General features: G+C 38.5%; 2 protein-coding genes across 7 annotated transcripts in view; one reads left to right on the forward strand and one right to left on the reverse strand.

Moving 5' to 3' along the window:
• Positions 1 to 15,508, forward strand: part of acss3 (acyl-CoA synthetase short chain family member 3) — a 40,333-nt gene extending 24,825 nt beyond the window's left edge. Inside the window, exons 10-17 of one of the 2 annotated variants that reach the window (XM_082168214.1) lie at positions 10,031 to 10,126; positions 10,322 to 10,385; positions 12,411 to 12,492; positions 13,974 to 14,096; positions 14,193 to 14,292; positions 14,381 to 14,556; positions 14,680 to 14,787; positions 14,860 to 15,508. In XM_082168214.1, coding sequence (XP_082024340.1) covers positions 10,031 to 10,126; positions 10,322 to 10,385; positions 12,411 to 12,492; positions 13,974 to 14,096; positions 14,193 to 14,292; positions 14,381 to 14,556; positions 14,680 to 14,763 — 725 coding nt within the window. In that variant the 3' untranslated portion in view covers positions 14,764 to 14,787; positions 14,860 to 15,508. Of the gene's footprint in view, positions 1 to 10,030; positions 10,127 to 10,321; positions 10,386 to 12,410; positions 12,493 to 13,973; positions 14,097 to 14,192; positions 14,293 to 14,380; positions 14,557 to 14,679 lie in introns of both variants that reach the window. The other variant, XM_082168213.1, reaches the window with a different exon arrangement.
• The window catches only part of ppfia2 (PTPRF interacting protein alpha 2), a 160,724-nt gene continuing 159,006 nt past the window's right edge, over positions 15,382 to 17,099 (reverse strand). For all 5 annotated transcript variants that reach the window (XM_082168192.1, XM_082168191.1, XM_082168190.1 and 2 more), the window contains one exon: positions 15,382 to 16,831. The gene's annotated coding sequence lies outside the window, so the exon portion shown is untranslated. The remainder of the gene's footprint in view (positions 16,832 to 17,099) is intronic.

Genomic DNA, 17,099 nt, shown 5'->3' on the forward strand with positions numbered 1-17,099 from the left:
TTTGCTGTTCATAGTACAAACAAATGGATTTCTTTCAAGTATGCCAATAAAATGTCTGAACAAATCCTAAGATGAAGGATGATCTTCAGCTGTTGAAAATCAGCTGGTATTGATATCAGTGGTTGGCACAATGTGATTTCTCTCAGCAGACTATGAGTAAAAAAAAAAGTCTGATTTAAGCAGATCAAATACTTGTTTGATTGAAGTTTGAGTGGCACCGTATTCAGTTGATGGTAGCTGGGATTAAGGGTGGCCAGTATGACATTAAGTGATCTGAACCTTCATGGAAACTCAGTGCCATTCAAAAGTTTGGGATCGCTATGGTTTGATTTCAAATAAATGCTGTTGCTTTGAACTCTCTATTCAAGAACATGGAAATGAAGAAACCTGGGGGAATAATAATAAGAATTGTTTCTTGTGCAGCAAATTATTTCTGAAGGATCATGTGACACTAAAGACTGGAGTAATGATAATGAAAGCTTTGCATCACAGGGATAAATTAACATTTTAAAAATGTTAACATAGAAAACAGTTATTTTGAATTGCAATAATTGCAATATCTACAATATTACAGATTTTACTGTATTTTCTTAAATAAATGCAGCCTTGGTGAGCCTAAGCTCAAAAACATAAAAAGTCCTTCTGATTCCAAACTTTTGAAACCTGTGTTTGTAATTTTTACTGTGTACATTACACAATTTAGGTTTTTTTATTTAATTTCCTTGAATTTTCAGCAAAAATGACTAGATTGTAATGGACAAAAATAAGCATGTTTTGTATATTTGTGGAAATGACTACCTAAATGAAATATACTTTACTCTTATTCGATTTTCTTTGATTACAATCTTACAAAGATGTCTGGCATAAGTAAAAAATAAAATGGCACTGTGTATCAGCTTAGTTCAGGGGTGTCAAAACTCAGTTCTGGAGGGTAACTGTCCTGCAGAGTTTTGCTCCAACTTGCCTCAACACCTGTCTGGAAGTTTCTAGTATGCCTAGTAAGACCTTGATTAGCTGTTTCAGATGTGTTTAATTGGGGTTGGAGCTGAACTCTGCTGGACAGTGGCCCTCCAGGAGCAGGATTGGACACCCTTGCCTTAGTTGAAAAGAAATAATTGAAAACAGTACAAAACAGATTCATACAACTCTAAGTTTCTGTACGCTTCACTAAAATAAGTGGCAGATGGCAAAAGGTGTTTGTTTATTCATGTTGCAAGTTCCTGACCTTAAAATCACCCTTATTTCTCTGGGAAGCCTGAAATGCATTGTCTGAAAAACAGTACACTTCGCTTGATATTCATAACCCCTATTGCCAGCATGATGCATAAGCCATCACATACATAATGAATTGGGTTACCTCCTCGTTCTATACTGGCCGCAAAACATATTCAGCTCATAAATATCTCAGAGAAATAAACAGGTGCCGAGCTTGACCGAGTATTTGTACAAAATGAACCGAATCACCTCTCCCCTTGCTCTCACATCCATATTTCTAGTCGGTACTTGTAAACTCTTTGTTTGTCATTCGACAGCACAAATTTAAAACCAGTGTCAGATCTTAATGCATGAACGGGAACAACAATGAATTCGTACATCTGTTTGTGTGTGAGCGCAGGTTCAAAGAGGCTAAAGTACTTATTGTGATGAATGATTCTGTCTTCACTGTTTGTGTGTGTCCTGTCCTCCATTTATAATTTCACCCTCTCTCCATCCAATTCATGATTAAAAGCACGTTTATGCATCGCCACGAGACAAGTCGTATTATTACACATCTTGAAATAACAGGCACGTCTCCACTTCGGCGTGCAAACACACAAACGCCACGGTGTGTTTGAATTGTTCAGCGGCACAGAGCGAGATTTGATTAGAAGAGCTGATGAGGTGTAGTGTAACAGCAGTTTGGTTGCGCTGGTGTGATAGCTTTCCTGAAATAAAGTGGAAGTGATCTGAACCTTCATTATCTATGTCATTACTAGCTCAAAGTTCCCCAGGCTCATGCGTGGATTGCAATATCAGAAGTCAAGCTGCTGTGACAGTCTCTCTCTCTCTCTCTCTCTCTCTCTCTCTCTCTCTCTCTCTCTCTCTCTCTCTCTCTCTCTCTCTCTCTCTCTCTCTCTCTCTCTCTCTCTCTCTCTCTCACACACACACACACACACACACACACACACACACACACACACACACACACTTGCATGCTTTATCTTAAGGATGAATACAGAAGTTATTATAACATGTATTCTGAATGCTGATTGGTCAATATCAGTGCCGCTGCTATCAACTATTTTGATAATTGTGCACCCATAAAGGCCAATTGCTATTCTGGCCAATATGATAAAGTGATAATTATATTTCAAATGGACATTATTAAAATGGTTTACTGTTTTGTCTAAATAGATTAAAAGTTAAACACAAAAAATTAGGGATGCTCTGATACCACTTTTTCCAGAACGAGGCTGGTACCGATACTTTCATTTTTGGTACTTGCCGATAACGACACCTGTATTTTCATTGCATTTGTAAATTTTAAATATATTAGGTAGAGAAACAAAAAAAAATATGAATCATATTCATTGGTTTAATTTGTTTAACAAATATATATTTCCTTCAGTTATTTTCATGCTTAATTATGCATTAAAATGTATTGTATGAGTTTCTGTTACTTTCCCTGTTCATTCTATTGCTATATCATATTTTATCTTTCATTTAAAGGGGTGGTTGATTATGATTTCACTTTTCTAACTTTAGTTAGTGTGTAATATTGCTGTTTGAGCATAAACAACATCTGCAAAGTTACAACGCTCAAAGTTTCAAAGCAAAGGGAGATATTTTCTTTTAAAGAAATTGCTTTTTAAGGACTACAACAAACGGATGGTAGGGACTACATGACATTCCTCCCGGGTTAGTGACATCACAAACCCTAAAATTTACATAAACCCCGCCCCCGGGAACGCGATTTACAGATTCTCACGACAGAATATGCTAATCAATGACTAGACGATAACTACACATAAGCTACCTAAATTCATCAACTAACCATTCAGAAATGTCCTGTTGCATTCTACATGTTGTCACTTCTTCTCTCTCGTCTCTCCATCATTGTCTGACTCCGGTTTGAACATAAGAGTAGGGCTGTCGCGATAACCGCAATATTGTAGTACCGCACTACTGACAAGCCAACCGCAGAGGAATGCAAGTAACCACAGTGCCGCGATATTCACATGTTTTCTTTTTTCATAAGGCTATGAAAGTTCTTGAATGGAACTTCGTGCATGTGTATTGAATGTTAAATAAGTTAATAATGATAACAAGACTGTTTTTATCATGGTGATTTTGACAGAGGCTTCGTGGATTTGCACTTAGCCTAAACAGACAGTGAACGAGAGAGATCGACTGAGCGAGTGCGATTACCTGCGTCTGTCTTTAAGATCAAGTCATATATATTCGTGAAAGGTTGCCGTGTCCAAGGAAAGCGAAATATTGGTTGTGTCATCCTTTTAACGTTTAAGGTATTTGCCATAAATGGCGTCAGCGTCAGCGCTGGTCAGCATTCCACAGCGCAAGGAAGCTGTGAAAAAAATCAAAATCAGCGAGTCATGCATTGAATCACTGCCATTGGTCTCTATTAAGTGAATCCCTTGCATCAGCTTCAGCGTTACCCATGCGACGCATTACTGGTCAGCTGAGCCTTGAAAAGTGGAGCTCAAAGTAAAAAAAGAATGAACACCTTGTTTCATTACTATCTTTTAATGAATTAGTGTTTTTGAACGTCTTCGTTGAATGAACGGTTAAATGACTCACTCAAAGACAGTCCATTGCCGTAACAATGTAACTGCGTGTTGAGTGACAGCCTTTCAATGCGCAGAGACGCTTTTTAGTTTCGGTTACATTGGTTACTGAAAATGAGGTCGTTTTTGTGCATGCTGACCACATCGTAACACTTATTTATATAGCAACAAATACATATAAATAAATCAAAATAAATAAATAAATGGCGATAATACCACATATTGCACTATTGAGCCACTCAAAATTACCGCAAGGGAAAATCCTTCACCGTGACGCCCTACATGAGAGGCTAAAAGTTTTTGACATTTTCAGTGCATGTCTGTGTGAGGTAAAAGGACACAAGCTGTTGAAGCTCCGCCCTGTGTGCCGGGAGCAGCAGCTCATTTGCATTTAAAGGGACAGACACAAAAACGGTGCGTTTTTGCTCACCTCAAAAAGGGACGATTTTAACATGCTATATACAAATATCTGTGGGGTATTTTGAGCTAAAACCTCACATACACCACAGACATCAAATATTTATTTTACATTTTGTGAAAAGGGCATTATACCACCCCTTTAATAGCACAGCGCCTATTTAGAGCTGCTCCAGCAGGGCTCAGTGCTAAGGATTGGGTCAGCGGTTCAAATGTTTACATACCAGTGAAATATCACAATTCTCTATTACTATTTTGATACTACAGCAAAAACTAGCCTAATTAATGTAAATTTAAAACATTATTGAAGGCAAGTAAACATTCAGTAATAAAATAAGAACAAACAATCCAATGTCAAATAGCACAAATAAATTCAATAGAACAGAGATGCAAATGAAATAAACTGCTGTTTTTCAGGTTTTCAGGTACAGAATTTGAATAAAGTTATCAAATGTAAAATAACACTGCATAGTCTTCACTATATTTATTAAATATGTGATTTTTTCTTTGTCCTTTGATTAAAAACACAGCAGCGGGGTTATTAAGCTGCTGTCCCTTTAAGCGTGAGTGCACCGATCCAAAAAAACACACGGTTACACATGCATTTTATTTCTCAACTGTTTACATTCACTTAAGGCATTACCTACTATGTTTAGGATACCAGCCAAGACTGGCGTTTTTACATAATTTTGTGTGAATTTGTCAGTTCAAGCGCAAGAAGATGTGAAAGAGAATTAAATTCAGTGTTCAAGTGCATGAGATGAGCACTTAGCACACAGTAAACTTCTTGTCCTGTAATAATGTTGGGAACTACTTTTTATACATAAATCACGTAACAGTTTAAGTTTTTACTTGCATGTATGATTTAGTTTTAATCCAAATGACCCATGTGTGCTGAGTGAGTGATCAGCAATTAAGAGCATGCAAGTGTCTCTCTCTCTCTCTCTCTCTCTCTCTCTCTCTCTTTACCGTTAGTTAACATTAGTAATATGTGCCTTGTTTTACCTTCTTTGCTATTGTGGTATCTGACCAAACTACAAACTTTCCAGTTATGTCTGTGGAATGCGCTCGACAAGCTTGGGCATCTGTGCCGCTGCGCGCTCAATCCACTCTGCGTGTTTCGCACACCAGATATATAGGCGTAAATATTTCATTTGTTCAACATTCTATTAATTCGATACCTTTACTTCATAGACATCCTTCTCTGATATGTCCATTCTGCTCTCTGTTTGCTCCGTTGTCGGTGTTTCTTTGTCACAAGCACTACTGCACATGCTGCTTGGTATCGGTTATTGGTATCAGAGCATTGAGTATGAATACACGAGCGCAGTATCGATCCGATACCTATACTGGTATTGGCATCGGTGCATCTCTACTAAAAATCCGTCATTTTAAATGCAACAAGAGAATTTAGGCATCACAGCATTATTGTGTACAGTATGAAAAATGGATAATTGTTTTGGAATTGGGTAAAGATCTCATTTAACATTATTAAAGTATAAGTGTTTTTAAAGATTAATACTGGTAAAAAAAAAGGGGATACTATTCAAATTGAATTGAAAATATGTATACATACTATAATAGTATATAAATATGCTTTTTAGTGGCTATATTGAAAATAATAGCACAGCCTCTTGGAGTGTGTTGCTTGAGTCAGACAGTGTGTGGTTGCAATCTCAAACACACACGCATGTAAATGTGTTGTTTAATTATTATTCTCAGCGGCAACACTCATCTAGCACACACAGAAAATGAAAGAAAGGCTGCCGCTTTTGAGACCTGATAATAATCTGTGTGCTATTTTAAGACGCAATTCCTGCTGTGAAGAGGTGGGGGGCTTTGGTGATGAGGGCTGCTGATGTCACCGCTGTTGCCGGGCAACTGGTATGTTTCCAGTTGGGAGTATGTGTCAATGACTGCTGGCTTTGCAAACGACCTTAACGTGGCCGTGAGCGTCGGCGCCTGTCTTTTGAGCTGGACGTCGCTTGTGCGTGGACCCTGGCACAGTCTGTCGGTTTTTGACTCTGGTGAAGTTTATCAGTCCACTAAATTAACTTTACTTGACGGCAGGTGGCTGGCAATAACCGGTGATGGCAGGACATGAACTTCAGAATTTTTGTGTCAAAAGACTCTCATTTAATTAGCGTTTTGGCCAAAACTCGGTTAAGCACACCTGCTCACTCCTTTTCTGTGATTAGATTTTAAAATGTTCAAGTTTTTGCACCCAAAACATATGTTGTAGTTTTCCATCCTATTTCTGAACCTTACAATTAAACATGTTGTATTTTATACCGTACCTTTGAAAGGAATCCGCATGACTGACTTGACTAACAATGGAGCACAAGAGAAACATTTGTATAAGAAATGTATGTTGGTAACACAAAGCTATGGAATGATTTAGGCGGGTGTAGTGCACGAGTCTCACATTTATGAGACTTTTTAGGGATGAACCAATATGAAATTCGGACGCCTAGTGCACCAGAGGGACAGCCGCTTTTTATTATAACAAATTATACTCAAATATCTACAATAACCAACATGGTAGCAATATATTGTGTAATCATAATGACATTTCTTTTTATTTATTTTTATGTTGAAATAAAATGTTATATACTTGTGTTTATTATGTGGTAATTGCTTAAGAGTCTGTGTTTTTTTGTTAACTAAAACGTAATCTGTTAAAAAGTATTTTTTTATTGATTGAAATAAAGGTCAAATAAAATAAATTATAAATATTAGACAGAAAACGTAATTTAAAAAAACTTAAATATAAAGTTTACGTTGAATTACTGAAATAACTAACGAGTGCGCCAGAAGGGCTGCCGATGTTGCATAGTCCGCGTTTGTGTATGGTTTCGAAGCCACCACTTACAGAGATTTTTACAGATACAGATAACTGATAATTAATCATATTCATATTTTGAAGAAGACAGTCAGTATATTGTCTGATATAGACCCCTTTTGCGCCGACGTCACAATTACGTCACGGTGTTAGCTGGAGGCAAAACAAAAGGAAACCTGGAGACAGCCAATACAAACCAGCACTGATTCGGCTACATAATAAGGAGTTTAAAATATTATTATTATAATTAAATGTCATCTTGTTGTGTTGTTGGGTGCAAGAATCGACGGAGTACAGACTCCAATTTGAAATTTTATCGCATAATGTTTTCGAAACTATTGTGATTATTTGTGAATCATCTATGATTGTAAAGCCTAGATTGTTGTGTTTGATTGTGACGACTTTTTGAAGAACCTGGTAAAAAAAGAATAATCAAATACATAGTTAAAAAATGAATTTGCTGTATCTGGAATTTTTATTTCTAGAAAATATTCACATCATTACAATTGCACTGTAATGTCACTCTTTACATGGTCGTCTTCGGATCGTACCACACAACACAAGTCTTGTACGTGACCATTCAGCACATAGTTATAGGCATCTAAAGATTTATATGCCCTCAGTTTGTCTTTATGCTTGGTTTCTCTATCAGGTAGGTGTAGATGTCAGGCCACTCAACTGGCGGTAGTGTTAACGTTAATCCTGTCAGATCGTCCATCCATTGAGCGAGCGTGTACGGGTCGGCCAATCTGATTATGTCCGTTAAAATTAACTTTTGCAAATAATAATTGCGGTCCTGGACAGTGAGTGACCTTACACATTAAGATAAAATCAGATTTTCTCCAGTCATTGTTAAAAAACAAGCTAACAAAACTTGCAAACTGGCGTTAGTGAAGCGGCCAGGGGAATCGTTCTGCCTCCACCTAAGCTCCGCCCACAAAAAACGTCACCGTGTTTACTAACTGGAAAGGGGTCTGTAGAGTGGTGCAAGGATGACGTCAGAACATGGAAGACTAATTTGCCACTGGTTCCCTCGAGATTTTCCTAATGGGGTTTTTCAATTTATAAGTAAAATAAAGCCTGTTGTAAACATAACTTGACGATACTTTGATGTTTTGTTCTTCAACGTAAACTGCACACACTCACACCCCAAACTGTTTTATCTAGTTCTTGAGGGAACCAGCGGCGAATTAAGGTGCATTCACACTAAGCAACAAAGCGACACGAGAGTGGGCGATTTCCTACGACACGAGCGACATTTGGACATTACTATTCATTTTACAGTGTGATTTTCACCTGCTTTTTTGCGTAAAAAGTAGTGAAGAGTAAAATATTAATTGTTAAGATGATTTTGCATCTGTTTTGACACTTAAAAGCTCCAGTGCCCATGCATTATAATCACAGGGAAAAGAGGGACGGGCACATTCTTCAAACTTTTCTTCAAGAAAATTTTACTAGTTTGGAACGAAATTGTTGTGTGAGTAAATGACCTACATCCTAATTTCAGAAATAGCAGACTTTTCTGCTCTCTGTGTGTGTGTTTCTGCGTCACCTGTGAAAAGTGTTTGAGCTTTCTGCATTACTCACATATGTCAGCGGTGCCAGACAGACTCGTGTTGCCACACGCTGCGATGCCAACAGTTTCTGCCTCACTCTCTCCCTCCCTATTTTTACCAGTTTCTCTCACTCTTCATCACTCTCTCTCTCTCATGCTGTTCACAGCTCTCCTGTAGCATCTGGCTCCGAGACAGATGACGAACAAGTCTGTGTTCCATTTGTGAATGCTTTGCTCTGTGTCGTCTACTGATTGTGAAATATTTTTAACTTTTGTGATGTTTATTTATAAGCCAGACACGTCATTTATGCAGGTACGCAAACGCTGGGTTAGTGTAATGTGAACGTGCTGTCCTGTTTTACAGTACATACTTACTATACGTTCTTGCATTACTGTGGCAGAAACACACCTGATGGAGTTTCCTTGAAGTGTCTGTGCTTCCGGATGTGTTATTTGAGGTAACTGCTGAAGTGACGTACATCCGAGGAAACTGATTACGGAAAGAAAGTAGGGTGCGGACTTGTTTTAATCCAACAGTCGTTGAATGGATGGAGGCGGATATGAATGCGATCTTGTAGTTGATGGACCCTTTTCATGGCATTTCCATAGTAATTTAATCCTGTAACTCGTTTTTGAACCAGCACGGGTGACGGGTCACATGTACTGTTTTATGAATATTTTGAATTAGCTTTATGTAATATTTCTATTTAGCTTTATTTTTATTTCAGTTTTAATCATTTTAGAACTCTAACTTATTTCAGTTAGTTGATAAAACTTCATTTATTAATGATTTTTTTTTTTTTTTTATCTGTAACTTTTATTTGATATTTTAATTCATTTCAGCTGTATTTCAGTGACTGAAAACTATTTGTAATAGTTACAGTTTTAGTGAACAATAACTCAACAAAATTTTTCACATTAAGATGCATTTATAAATGTGATTATTTTTATTGCTATTAAAAGATGAATAAATAGAATTTCCATTTCATGACGACTTAAATGGCAGCCAGCTCAGCGAGGGTCTTTTCAAACTCAGGTATTCCACGACCTGACAAACGCAGATTAAACATTTTACAACGTGCTGGCCAATACAGATCACTCAGTTTTTTCATGAAATAGTCAAGGTTTCAAACGCAACAAACAGTCTGAATGTAGTTTTGCATCACTATCGTCTACCCTCTCTCTGACCTTTAGAATTAAACGCGTCACTGTACCTTTAAGATTTCTATAGATAGGTTAATGCCCTTACTTCTGATTAGTTAACATCTTTGCATGGGAAATGAGCAACAAGACCCCTTCAAAGTTGCTGAACGATGAAAAGTCATTGATGTGCAAATATGGGTAGACATATGTTAATGAGCTTATGTTTGTGACTTGAGTGCCTCCTTGTGAATGACCTGCTTATGCAGCTTTCATCTGTCTCTGTTGTAGAAAGCGGCTCCTCCATCACTGCGTCCTGTGTGGGTCTGGGCTGCTCACTCGCTCCCCCTGCCGGTACGGCCGGTAAAGCCGTGCCTGGATACGACGGTGAGATCCCTCTACGTTGTTCTTTGGCACTCTTCACGTGACACGTGTGAGGCTGACCATTTGTTTATTACAAACTCTTTGTTGTTGATCGATGAGCGATTATGTCTCAGAGCTCCTTTTGATTGACATTCGAGCTTGTAATATCTAGATAATTCAATAAACGACCAAAGCACTTTCTTTATCTTTGTCTCATAGTGACAGTGATTGATGATGATATGCAACAGGTGAAACCAAGGACTCTGGGAAATATTGTGGTAAAGTGAGTTATTTTAATCCTTTCATTGTTTTGTTTTCATCGATCGAGACAGTAGGAAGGGGACAGAAGGGAATGGCAGGCGTATCAGGCTAGATGAAGGAGATCTCAGTGTGTTTGGAGCTTATGCACTTACCGTGAGGCCACAGGGCCGGGCATTGCAACACGATACAAACGTCATGGAGCATCAAGATGCGTTACTCCTCAAAAGCGTGAACGTGAAATTAAAATGGACCTTTTTTCTAATAGCCATTCTCTGTTTTAATTCACAATTAATCAGTTCATCAAAATGTATTAAGTTCCTCCCCCTTTAAAACGAAATTGCCAAGCCATTGCTTTCAGATGGAAAATTCAGCTTTGCATCACAGGAATAAATTACATTTTAAAATATATTAAAATAAAAACCAGTTATTTTTTAAATCGTAATGATTATATTTTACAATATTACTGTTTATACTGTATTTTTGAGTAAATAAATGCAGCCTTGGTGAGCATAAGAGACTTATTTCAAAAAATGTTTTATAATGTTTCCAAAGTTTTGACAGGTACTGTATAAACTATAAAACACACTGTAGAATATTCCAAATGCAGGTGCAGAAGCAAAAGGACACTCGGCACAACTTCATGAGGTGCATCCTGGGGGGATTTTTCCTTCACCTACTCTTCTTTGTTGGTATAAATAGTTACAGTACAATTTATGTTTATATTGAACTAATTTCAAATGTTTAAACATCAAAAGTGTACACCTTTAGATCAAAAGGTCATGAAGAAACCTGTGAAATGTGTTCAGAATTGTGATCTCTGATCTCACTAAACAATGCTGATTTCAGAGCTTCTTTATTAATTAAACTGTATGAAATACAGAATAATAAGAATAAAAGATCAATACGAGTCTCTTTACAATGATATGACCGAATGGACACTGCTCTGTTCTCCCTCTATTGAACTCTCCCCCTGTTGTAGACAGACAGTCATATTTTGACAGGTCCAATGGCCATCCAGGCCTCCGCCGTGTCCTTAAGATGACAGCACAACCCCTTTGTTTGATCTTCAAAAATAACTCTCCTTTTCTGTGCTTTCCACTTCAATGTCCACTCATCTTCCCTGCACAATAAAAGATTTACTGACACAAAGCCAAAGCTGAAGAGAATCTTTTCATCACAGATCTGACTTTAAAATCTCAGTCTTTACGAGGGACATTAAGGCCGAGCCTGAGCGGAATGACTAATGGGGTCTCGTCTCACACCGTCTGCTTAGAAAAGGGCATTTTGTGTGTTCTTTCAGGCCTTCTTCAGGTGCAACCCACGTCTAAGCCTGGCGACGCGTCTGTCCTCGCCCGCCACAGAGGCAACTAATCTTGTACTTGTCTGTGATGTTGTCATTTTTGTTCCCCGGTAGATTTGATGTTAATCAAGAGCGTGTTTGTTTGAAAGCTTGACGGATAGAAGCTCGGATTAAAAGGAAATTGTGTCTTATAAAACAAGACGATACATAAACACTTTCAGGAGTTGCACATACCTCTTTTTTTTTCTTCTCTTTTTTAAAGTATTTTGATTTACGTGCCTATATAAAAAAAAAAGAGGAATTAGTAAAAAATAGAATGTATAGTGAAATGTTCTATATAATATAAAATGTAAATCATTAAAACAAATTATGACTTTATTTTGTGAAACACACACACGTACTTTGGTAACCAAACAGTTTGGTTATTGAATAACACCAAAACATTTCTCAAAATATCATATTTTATGCTCTGCAGAAGAATGCAAGTCATACAGGTTTGGAACAAAATGAGGGTGAGCAAATCATGACAGAATCTTAAAAAATCTGTGTTTGCTGTTAATCCTCTGAATGTTTCATTCCCCCCCCCCCCCCACATTTTTTTGTTCCTTTGAATATTGTCATTCATATTTATACTTGAAAGCATTTTCTGACCCTGAAAGGTTGAAAACATCCTATTCCTTGAAGCAAGATCACATCTTGACATTTTTTTTCTTCTTGTGAAAACGTGTCTTTTTCTTCTCTCGTCAGGCTTCCTCTGCCTCCCGGGGCGGCTCTCAGTCTCTGGCAGAATCAGACGCTGTTTAAGAAGCTGTACTTCACCAAGTTCCCTGTAAGCATTCAGCTGTATACACGCATACATTCACCATCTGCTCTACTGTGACACGCATGCAAGTGTCTTCCTTCCAGTCCAAGGATCTTCCTTCATTTTTTGTGCAGTAGTTTGAAAGGAGCATTTTGTATCACCAGCATAGGCAGACTTTGGACTTGCAGTTACGTCTGGTCCAGTTATTGTGGGCAAAATTCAGACAGACCCATTCAAACAGTAAGAAAGGGACTGACATGCAAAGTGACCAGTCACAGTTTATGTTTTTATATGCAGATTAGGGGAAGGTTTATCTGGCGCACACCATAACCTAATAATGAAGAAATTAAGAAACTTGTGACTTGTCCCTTTGTGATTTGAATTTGTACGTGTAAAATATGAAATAGTGTATTTTGTCATAGACAGAATATCTAATGAATGTCAATTGATACTATGTGGCTCAATCAGGATCTGAGAAGGTTGGAGTCGAACGATTAGTTTTATGAGTGCTCGTAATATGAAAGCTGCGTACCCAACTTTAAGTCGCCTAGCTATCCGATTAATGATTCCGACAAGCGTCTTCCAGGTACGCATCAGCAGGTCCGTGAAAAGTCTGTGGGCGTCCCAAGGACGAGACTGTTACGCGCAGTTTGATTAGGATGTCTATATCCTTTTCTTTTGATTAATAATCAGGCAGGACAGTCATAATCTCATCACAGGACGGCGCTCAGCATGCGCTTTTGATCATTACATCTCGGCTGCATTCAATCCACACGCTGATCGTAACGAGAGGTGTTAAAGATGTTTTGATCATTTGATGTATTTTGAATGAAGTACTGCTATGTTCTATGTAATTAGTTACGATGAACTGGAACTGAAACTTTGAGGCTTTAAAAAGGCCCAAAATGTGACACAAAAGTGATCCATATGACATGCACACTATTGTAAGTATTAGGAAGTCTTAGAGTAAGAGAAATGAACCGACAATGTTTGGTAGAAGTAATGTTTTTAAGGTGGTATATTAGGCATTTTATTTACAAATTTACATTGACATTACATGTAACTAGAAGTGTATGTTTTTGTTGGTACTGAATATAAGAACCTGACAGAAGTACACTGCGGCCTGAGAATAAGCTAGCATCTAGCGTACAGTCATTGCATTATAATTACAAAACTTACTAAAATAGAATTTCAAGGCTTTATGAGTAGGCTTTATATTCCACTGTTGTGGTATACTTAGAAAAATTTTGTATAATGGTAAAATGTCTTTGTATATGGGTGGTTATACTTTAATAGACATCACTGGCATGTTATGAAATAGCTATTGTAGAAATAAGCACATTGGATTGAGCTGACATGCTGTGATGTCCGCTTTTATGGGGTGCAGCGCCATCCAGCAGCTCAAAGAAATATTACGTATACCAGTCATGAATGTGTGTTAGTATTAAAAAATATCTTCAAGTAGTAGTTTTTGTATTGAAAAGTATTTTTATTGTACTCCCTCCTAGGGTTACTATGACACCATGGACGCAGGGTTTGTGGACGAGGAGGGCTTCTTGTACATCATGTCTCGGTCCGACGACGTCATCAACGTGGCGGGTCACAGGCTGTCCACCGGCGCCCTCGAAGAGGTCTCACTCACAACACAAATAACAACCACCACAAGCATCTTTGGTGTTGCCATACTAACAAACCATATTTTGTGTGTGTCGGCGTGTGTCCTTCAGTCTGTCCTGCTGCACCCTGCCGTGGTGGACTGTGCTGTTGTGGGGCTGGAGGACCCCCTGAAGGGACATGTGCCTCTGGCTTTGTGTGTGCTCGGGAATGGTGAGAAATGAAGAATATATATAAAATATATAGAATATAAAAGAATACACTTTATTGGATGTATATTTGTGTGTGTGTGTGTTTGTAGGGTGTCAGAAGAGTGAAGAAGTGCTTGTGAACGAGATGGTGAAACTGGTGAGGGACACCATCGGGCCGGTTGCGGCTCTCAGGAAGGTTGTCTTTGTCAAAGCTCTTCCCAAAACCCGCTCAGGAAAAATTCCACGATCGTCTCTCGCTAACCTGGTGAACCACAAGCCTTTTAAGGTATTTTCTTGACATGATAACTGTTATTAAGTTGGTGGACAGCTGCAAATGCTCTTGTTCAGTGAAAACATTATGGGACTGCAGAGCTTTCTAATTTGGATGTTTGTAATGTGAAATTTATAGATCAGTCCCACCATAGAGGATCCTGAGGTCTTTAAGGACATCGAAAAGATGCTGAGAGAAACTGTAAAAGAACCTGGTAAATAATTTACCATCAGATATGGATGGACTCACACACACACACACACACACACACACACACACACACACACACACACACACACACACACACACACACACACACACACACACACACACACCTTCCTCTCTAAGATGTGAGATTTATTTGCAATAGAGGAACGTGGTTCCCAATAGAATGTACTCCTCGCTATGCCATCATTTTTTTTTAATAATAATGTGATACTAAATTGTAAAAAAAATATATATATATTTCATTAATGCTTTTTGATAAGATTGTATTTGTATAAGGTTTTGTATTAGTTGGACCAAATTAACACCAATCAAATAGTTTAGATAAGTTTGAATAAGTGAACGTTACAAAAATACGTCCGGTTTATATTTATTTCACCCCAATATCAGGAGAAAAGAGAAACAATAAGAAGTTAGATTTATTTTATGTAAAGAAATGTTTTTCTATTGTAATGTAAAAAAAAAAAAGTCCTAAAAGTTGCCTCCATTTTCATGAAGTGAAATATTGTTCTCCTCCTTTTGATTGGTAAAATATAAGCTGGACAGTTTTTGTGAGATTCACCCTGCACTATAAAAAAATGAATGGATCAATCAAGGTGAACATGTGTACCAGTGTAAAGTACCAGTGAAGTACCAGTTTGAAGAAATGCATTGTAAAAAGATTTCCGACAACGATTGTTATAAAGAAAACCTATTTGAGTGTACTTTTATTGACAATTAAAAGTTCTTTGATCACCACATAGTTTTGACCAAGATACAATCAGTAATAAATAAAAAAATGGACACAAAATAAAACGATTCTCTGTGCGTGCAAAACAGGGATGTACAAACTGTCGAAGTGTCAGAAATAACTCAAAGACAGGAAGTGGAGGGCTGTACAAGAGGTGTTCCCTGCATTTTGAACACAAACAAGAGTTGGAAACATTTTTTACACCAAAGTAAGTCACAGCAAGTAAGTGTACGATCACTACGAGCTAAGCCTGTCTTTTGGAGATTTCCCCTAACGAGAGGCCGCGGCACACTATCGAGACGAGGCCGGCCGGCCGACCAAAGGTCAGCAGGCGAGCGGTCCGCGACGGGAAATTTGATCACGAACTATACGTGTTTTACATTGTTTCTAACCAAACCAAACAATAACACGTGCGAGCGTACGCTTTAAAGTCAACACGAGAGTTAAATATATCCAATTAACGAAGTTCTTGCGGAAAATGTAAAATGTAGGCTCCCGAAAGTAACGTAGCCATTTGCGGGGGTGAGGGTGAGTGTCGAGGGTGTTTCAGGAGGGCCGAGTCACTTTTAGGTTTTGTACGTCTTACTCGCTTTCCACGATCCGGTTCAGGCATTAACGATGGATGAAATGAAGACCCAGGCAATATTATTTGAGTTTATGATTATTATTTAGTTTGACATGTAAATATTTTTTGTTTCAGAACAAAATCCAGTTAGATGTGCGTTTTTGAAGGGTTTGGGTCAGACCCGTCCCTTTCGATCAGACGTATATCGCGCTCCATTGGGGTAAGAGCAAAAAACGAGCGTCACGTAGACTCGGACGGGTACGTGTTGTTTTTGGGCGAGGGGCTTTCAATCCTCAAAACGCACGAAGAACGGAATGAAAAGAGCCTCTCGGGTGTTGGGGGAAAAGGCGTAACAGCAGCAGCGTTCAAAACCTTGACGTTAAAAGACGCAATGTGCACAAAGTCTGAATGTGTGGTTTATCTTTTTATATATAGACATGTGTATGTATATATATATTTCTTTATATTTGTTTATGTATTTCCATATATAAAAGAGCTTTATTTATAGTGATTTACAGTTGAACTTACACATCCCCTGTAGAAGAAATACACAGTACTCAAGCCGAAGGAGGCGCGTGGCGTAGAAGAAGACAGAAAGGGCGAGAGCGCGTCGGCATCTGCGGCGGACGGCCGGGTCGCGGAGGAGCGGGACGGGGGAGGTCGGCGGGCCTTCACCATCCCCTCCTCGCCCTGTCCTCCGCAGGCTTCCGTTGTTCTCTTGGCAGTGACTCGTCAGAATCGTTTGTTCGGGCCAACTTGAAGGTACGACTCTGAAAGAAACATCAAAGTAACGTTTTACATGAACACAAGCTGTCGTTGCGGTTTAGGAACACAAACAGTTTTGAAACGACACGAGGGTGAGTAAACGATGAGAGAAAGGAGCTCGACGACAGAGTTGGCTCCGTGGACTAGCTGCGGTTACGTGCGCCCACGCGCATGTTTGAGAGATGACACTGTACGACAAAGAGGCAGTCAGTGGATTATGAACTGTGATAAGTAATGCGCTTACCCACAGAACAAGACAGTACTTATTATGTA

The sequence above is a fragment of the Leuciscus leuciscus genome (assembly GCF_965113295.1).
Source record: "Leuciscus leuciscus genome assembly, chromosome: 4".
NCBI lineage: Eukaryota > Metazoa > Chordata > Actinopteri > Cypriniformes > Leuciscidae > Leuciscus > Leuciscus leuciscus.